Source organism: Toxoplasma gondii, chromosome X (genome assembly GCF_000006565.2).
Source record: "Toxoplasma gondii ME49 chromosome X, whole genome shotgun sequence".
NCBI lineage: Eukaryota > Apicomplexa > Conoidasida > Eucoccidiorida > Sarcocystidae > Toxoplasma > Toxoplasma gondii.
The window spans coordinates 5,032,317-5,039,135 of NC_031478.1; the positions used below are offsets into that span (position 1 = coordinate 5,032,317).

Below are 6,819 nucleotides of genomic sequence, written 5' to 3' on the forward strand. Positions count from 1 at the left end.
GGATGCACAGCGTCGCAGTGCGCGTTTCTTCGGTTTCCCTCCGCAAACACACCGAAAGAAAGCCAGCAGGCTGCGGAGCACAGACGGTCTCTCAACTCAAACGTTTTTCCGCAGTTCCTCTCGCTCCCCACTTGTCGCTTTGCGCCCGGTTTCTTTGAAAACCGGCTCTTTCGTTTGGCGCGGACTTCTTCCTCGACCCATCGAGAAGGAAAGGGGGGCGACCTCGCCTCTTTCGTGCTGACAAGTTCACATTTTCTCGCTGTTTCTTTTTGCTCGTGACTGTGCCCGTCTGTCTGCCTCTCTCTCCGGCTCTGCTCTGGGGGGCTAAATCTCGACCACAGCCGCCCGCCGCCAAAAGAAGTGCACTGGGGGTGAGAGTTGGGAGTGCAGCGAATCGTTGAGACTGTGCGGCGAGGTGCACTCTTTTCTCTTCCAGTTGGTGGCTTTTGAGGAGCGCGAGGAACGAGGAGCGTTGCGTGAGTCAAAAACGGGGAAAAGAAGGTGAAAGAACTGGGGGAAGCTCTCGGGGAGGCAGCGTAGCCGCATCTTGGGTCGCGCGCTGTGCACTTGTGTCCGTACTCGTTCCGCTTGTGTCTTGTTCCTCCGTCTTTCTCCTCCAGAAGAAGCCTTTTCAGAAAACCAGCACACGGCTCGACGAGAAGAGCCTCACTTGTCAAAGAGTTTGTAGGGAACTGGTTCCGCGTCGATTCGAGCGTCTTTTGCCTTTTCCGCCACACTGCTAGAAACTGGGACCCGCACTTTAGTGAGTGTGCAGCGTTTTCCGCCTTTGTCGCGAGGAAACGCGCTCAAGATTCCGCAGCGTCCGCTCTCGAAGCACACCAGACTTTTTCTCCCGGCTTCTAACTCAAGAGAAAGTCCATGCACTCTTGACTCTCGTCGCCAGGGACAGTCGCTGTCGTTTTCCGTTCCTCTTGCACTCATCCCGCCGACGTGCACTTTTCCCGCTCTCGTTGTTCTCCGCTCAACCGCCCGACCAACTCGACATCGTCGCGGAAGGAAGCCCGATGCGGAGCGTTCCTTCCTCCCAATTCTCAGCATTCTTTTGTCTCCAATGAAACACATGGAACAACCGTGAACTGCTGTGCTGCTGTCTTCCGGGAACCTCGAAACAACCAGTGGATCGGCCGTCGATCCGCAGAAAGATGATGCAAGGGTAAAAACGCACGTGCTCTCTGGCCGCGATTCCTCCGTTGTCACCAGACCTCTTGCAAAAGCCTTCGTTGGGCATAGGTCTGCTGGAGGGACCACCAGCCGGTGTCCGCTGCGTCTTTTCCCTTGTTTCCGCGCGACGTTTGGAGAAACCGTCGCCTGACAGGCAGCCCCTAGAGCGCCCTTTCTGCCGCCGGCAACACCGGCACCATCCTTTCGGAATTCTCGGAGAAACAGCGCGGTCAAAACAATATGCCCTTTCCCCTGACGCTGCCAAGGGATCATCAGAACGGCCACTGCCCTCATGCGGCGAACAGACCGCCTTTTGCCTGGTTTCTGTTCACATCATGCTTCATTGAACCGCGTCTCACATCCCAGTCTCCCTCCACCTGAAACTTCGCTTCCGCCATTGTCTGTCGCCGCTTGCAGTCCTTTTTCGCTCCAGGCTCTGACTCCTTTCTCGCAGTCTTTCCCTCGATTGTCGAGTTTCCTTCCGTCGCCCAGAGTTCTCGTCTTTTCTACGGGCAACTTTCGCGGCTGGCTCTGCGTGTCAGTCTTCCGCGACGACGCCGTGGATCTCTCGTGTGAACATTTCTTCCTCAAGTCGATCTGTTCACCTTCATTTCTCCCTCTTTCTCTGCTTCCACGCCTCTCCAGAAACTCGCTTTGTTCGGGGCGTCCGTCGTCTTTGCCGACCCTCTGTCGCCATCCGCCTCTCTGTGGTGTCTCCCCTGCCCGAGAGATTTAAGTTTCAGTCCTGCAGTCCTGCCTGCGTCTTTCGATCCAAAGTTTCACTCTTTTTTCCGCGCGGTACGCGCTCTTCCCCTTCGTCGCCTCTGGCTTCGGCAGCCGTCTTATTGCTTTTTGTCTCCTCTCTTATTCCTCACCACCATGTCGCTGTCGTCCACTTCGTACGCAGCCCAACAGGAGCTGATCAACAGCCGCACAGAGGCTGTATTTGCAGCTCTTCATTTGCGCTCCTTCGTCCTCCGTTTGCCAATTGTGAACGTCGCGGACGCGGAGAAAACTCGCCAGGGCATCTATGAGAAAATTTTGAAGAACCGCTCCTTCTCCTGCACGCGGTCGAATCCTCGAGATGAACTCACGCGACAGCCGAATCCAGATGTCGCTGCCAAACAGACGGAAGAGATCGTCGAGATGCTCTCTGCGCCCTCCTCTGTCGGCTTCGTCCTCGTCGTCGTGGAAGAGTCTGTGCAGAAAAAAGGAGGCAGCGGACAAGCGGAATATTGCCCGGTCGGCGGAGGCATCGTTGAGGTTGTTGACGAATACGAGCGATCTATCCGGGGCATGTGGTGAGTCAGACAAGCGCATGCATGCTTACCAGAAAAAGCTATACAGGAGACACAGAACGATACCTGTTCGATTAAAGGCTTGCGCCTCCCGATACGCACCCGCCAGTCTTGATCCGTAGTAGATCTCAACGTGACATTGGATGTCCCTGTGGGTGTAAATGACCTCTACGTTCCGCCTTCCATAGATGATGAACATTCATTTATTTGTGTGCAAGCAGCGGTGCGTCGAAGGATGCTACGCGAACCTGTCTATGCTTCGTTTCACCGCTACAGTCACCTTGACTTCTCTACATAGCGGGAGACGATGCACCTGTGTGTTGTACCGATTTTTGATTCTCTCGATATTTCAAGGGAGACCAAAGATGGTGTAGCAAACCGTCTGGAGATTCACGCATGGCGCGTTTGCTTTCCTCTCTCTTTCCAGTGTAACTGCATCGCCGGCAATGTCCACGAACTTTCTTGCCTGTGACTTCTGATGCTCGTTTTGGGTCTCTCTCTCGCACCGATCTGTCGCAGTCGGTTGCCTTCCTTCACGTGGAAACACAGGTGAGGCGGTCGTTTGAGCGTTCGCCGTTTTCAACTCCTACCGTTTCGCCTCTCCCGCTCTTCTTTCAGGTGCCGACGCTCTCTGCCTCCGGACTTCTCTGCGCTGCTGATGAAGGCCCTCTGTCTCCGCGTCTTCGCGCAGGCCTTTGAGTGGCCGGAAGAGCCTTCCGGCGGGGTCGGAGCCTCGCCAGGAGGCGCAGCGCCAGGCGCCGGCAGTGGGAACCTCCGAGGCGCGAAAAATCCGTACCGGCTGGTGAGTTGCACGGAGAAGGCGCTTCTCCTCTTTCCGAGAGACGCCGTGAAATTCCTCACAGAGTCGCTCATGCTCTCCAAGCACTGGGAAACCGAGCTCGATGGCGGAAGCCACAACGACCATCCCACCGTTAAGTAAGTTGTCGACGCGAGAGTCAGCCAACGCAAAGTTGTACAAAGTGTGGTGGACTGCGCATATATACATATATATATATATACATATATACATATATATATATATATATATACGTATGGATAGGTAGACAGAGATGTGTCGTTTCGTATCTCAGTGCCGGACACAAGACATGTTTCTCAGAGAAAAAAGCAAAACGCCGAGGTGACGGAGTCCCCTCTCAGAATCCATTATGTGCATGCATGAACCCTGTACTCACCTCTTTCCACAGAAGCACCTTCACGCCTGTCTCTCTACTTCTTCATATGTAAAAATGCATATATATATATATATATATATGTATACATATATGTATATATATATATATATATATGACAGCCTGCACATCGCATTCTCTGTGTGAATTGGAGTACTGTAGATATGTGAGTTCTTTTCTTTTTCTCGCGTTTTTTGTGCAGGTGCAAGTGCCAGAAGTTGAGTAAATTGCCCGGGGCCTGGCAGTTTTACGGAATTTGTGAGTCGCGGTTTTTGAATTACTGGCGGCCTGGCTTGCAGTTTCGGAACTTCCTTCCGGACGCTCCTGCGCCTGCGCTCTGCGACTTCCTGCGCGCGCGGCAGGGCCAAGGGAGACACGCATCGAACGGGCGGCGCGGCGCTCCGAGTCTTTCAGAGGAGGCGGAATTCAAGGAGAATTTGGAGGGGGACAAGAAGGAAGTTCGCGGCGCTCGGGGATTCTTCGCCGAGGGCGGGAGCTTTTCGTCTTCCTCGAACGGATTGCCCGACTCCCCCTTCCTCGCAGATCCCAACGCTCTCGCCACAGGACCCGGTACGCGTCTGAGCAGTCGGAGACAGCAACATCAACTGCTCAAACAAGGCCGAGCTGCGTTCGCTGCCTACGCCGCCTCCTACTCTCACACGTCGGCCTCCGCGTCGCCTTCTGCGGCCTTTCCCAGCTCAGCTTCCGGTTCGGCGAAGAGAAGAAACGAAGAGACTCTGAGGGGGCGACCCGGGAGCGTCGAGCCGCGGAGAGCAGCGGCGGGAGCACATGAGGCTGGGAGCCTGGACGCCAGCGCGTACGCAGAACAGGCAGGAGTGAGGGGAGACTCCTCTGCGCCGCCAGGAGATCGCGCAAGGCTTGCGGAGAAGCCTGAAGAAGCTGTCGCCTGTGAGGAAGACGCATGTGGAGCACGAGGCGGGAGGGTTTCGGAGAGAGGAGAGACGCCGGATGACGAGGCGCCCGCGAATGGCGATCACATGCTGGCAGAAGGCACAGAAGGCGTCAAGGACGAAGAGGAACTGCGGAAGGAAGAACTCGATGAAGGCGAAGAAAAGAGACAAGCAAACGGTGGAGACGGGCAAGAACCGGCCGCCAAACGCAGCAGAGTTGTTGCCTAGGTTTTAGGGAAGGAAGCAAATGAAGAGCGTCCAACCGGGAGGAATCGTGTGGGGTTCCTCTTAACTCGAGGAACAACGCGTGGACGAGCAGAGAACAAGATCCGAAAGAATTCTGCTTTGTCTGGGTTTCTCCGAAAAAAAACGGATACGCAGGGACTGAATACCGGGTCTCGCGCACACCTCCCCACACACTGGAATACCTGTTGTCTTGTCTGCGCAAGTACGCGAGTGGAGTTGCGTGGGCAGTCCTAGAGGAGAAGAGGAAGAGGGGCGGGGATGCGTGCAGAGGTCCTTGACGGTTGGGCTTGTTCCTCTGGAAGAGGAACAAATCGGCTTTGTCGATGCCTTTTTCTCACCGTCGTTCTGTCTTCTATAAGCGCGTCCTCTGCGCCCTCCTCCCCACCTCCCCGAGCGATGGGAACTCCACTGTAACGAAGAGTACAAACCGTCGCCTTCGAGACTTCTTTGAACGCGACAACGCGTTCGTGTACCAATGCTTTTGCCTTGGGGGTCATCTCTGCAGAGATGTTTATCTACATATATGCATATATGTATATTATGGACGTTCCGGATTGGGCACCTGGCTCTTGCGTGCGTCTCTTGGTTAGCACAGTTTTTTGACTCCTTGCGTTGTTAGAAATGCAGTGGAAATCGTTTTCCATGTTCGCCTGCTGCGACCAGATTTCTTTTCTAAAACATCCGAAGGCTTTTCAACTTCTTCCCGATCTAAGGTCACCTGCGCCTCCTCGACGCAAGCGAATGCGCCTGCAAACCTACCTGTCCACGACGGACCTGTGCATATACTTGTATGCATGCATGTTTGCATGTTTCGCTCTCTGCAGACACACACACACACACGCATGCATGCAAGCATGTTCAGTTCCGTACGTGAATTTATATACGCATTTCCCCCCACTGCAGGCACCGCGGCGCATCTCTGTCGAGACATGGACAGAAGCCCTTGGTGCCCTTTCGGAGGGCGCGAGGCTCTGCAAGCGGTTCCCCACTTGCTCGGGGGGGACGGAAGGCTGTTGGCTCGGGGAATGGAGGCACTTTGGGGAAGCACTTTGAATTTTGTTTTCGGGGACTCGGGGCAGTGATCAATGGAGTAGGCTTTCGACATGCCGCGCAGAAATGCATGTTTGTCGTTTAAGTCCAGTTCGTTGTGTTGACGCACGAGGGCCGCCGAACGCCTCCTGAGCTTCTGAGGAAAACTCCAGGTCTCTCCACGTCTTCTCGAGGTCCAGGAAAAGATTCAGGCGTAGTCGCGGTGACAGTCGTCCATCCCGCGTTGCTTCCTACGCCCGGTCAGACGAAGATCTAAAGATGCATATCCGTGGAGAAATCTCCACATGCATGCACTGTACATCCACGTGTATCCGTCCACGGAGAGCCGCATGCATATTATGCGTGCATCTTCATAGATGTAGATGGACATACACATCTGTGTACTCAAATAAATTTATATATATATAAATATATATATTATGCATAACTGTATGTCTTCATGCATAAACATATGTATATACAGATTATATATATACATATATATAGTGCATGCCTCTACGATCTTGCCCGGGAGTGACCTGATTTTGCATAAAAGGGAGGTGCGTTTCCACCGACGGCTGCTGAGTTCGTGGACGCGCCCTTCACAGCTGTGCAGACTCAGAGAGAAGAATATCAAGTTCCGTCTCCCTCCCGTTTTCCCCTGCCCGGCGGTGTGTCTCTGCGTTTGCTCTGTCATGAAAAAAGACAAAGAAAGGCGCTGAGGTCCTGGCGTCTCTCCTCCTCCGTCTCGCTTGTTTCCGCCGTTTCGTTTAATATCCCTCAACTCGAATCACGAAACATTCTTCCTCCGACTTCCCACATGCATCCCCTTACACAAACCCACATGCACGTGTGCATATATGTCTATGCATGTAAATATATATATATATATATGTATGTATATATATATGTATATATATGTATATGCATAAATATATGCATATGTAGACAGTGGCCCTGTGG

The 6,819-nt window shown here is 53.6% G+C and overlaps 1 protein-coding gene across 1 annotated transcript; it reads left to right on the forward strand.

The window, feature by feature from the left end:
• Positions 1-381: 381 nt before the first annotated feature.
• Positions 382-6,242, forward strand: TGME49_235670 (hypothetical protein). Its single transcript, XM_002368921.2, has 3 exons — positions 382-2,483; positions 3,099-3,416; positions 3,873-6,242. Exons 1-3 carry the CDS (start codon positions 2,062-2,064, stop codon positions 4,807-4,809), a joined length of 1,677 nt encoding a protein of 558 aa, XP_002368962.1. The 5' UTR covers positions 382-2,061; the 3' UTR covers positions 4,810-6,242.
• The last annotated feature ends 577 nt before the right edge of the window (positions 6,243-6,819 follow it).

Bases quoted from the DNA above. Each gene is read 5' to 3' on its own strand.
- TGME49_235670 (XM_002368921.2), top strand. From the start codon at position 2,062: ATGTCGCTGTCGTCCACTTCGTACGCAGCCCAACAGGAGCTGATCAAC. The intron at 2,484-3,098 runs GTGAGTCAGACA...CTCTTCTTTCAG, and splicing joins CGATCTATCCGGGGCATGTG to GTGCCGACGCTCTCTGCCTC. The intron at 3,417-3,872 runs GTAAGTTGTCGA...TTTTTTGTGCAG, and splicing joins AACGACCATCCCACCGTTAA to GTGCAAGTGCCAGAAGTTGA.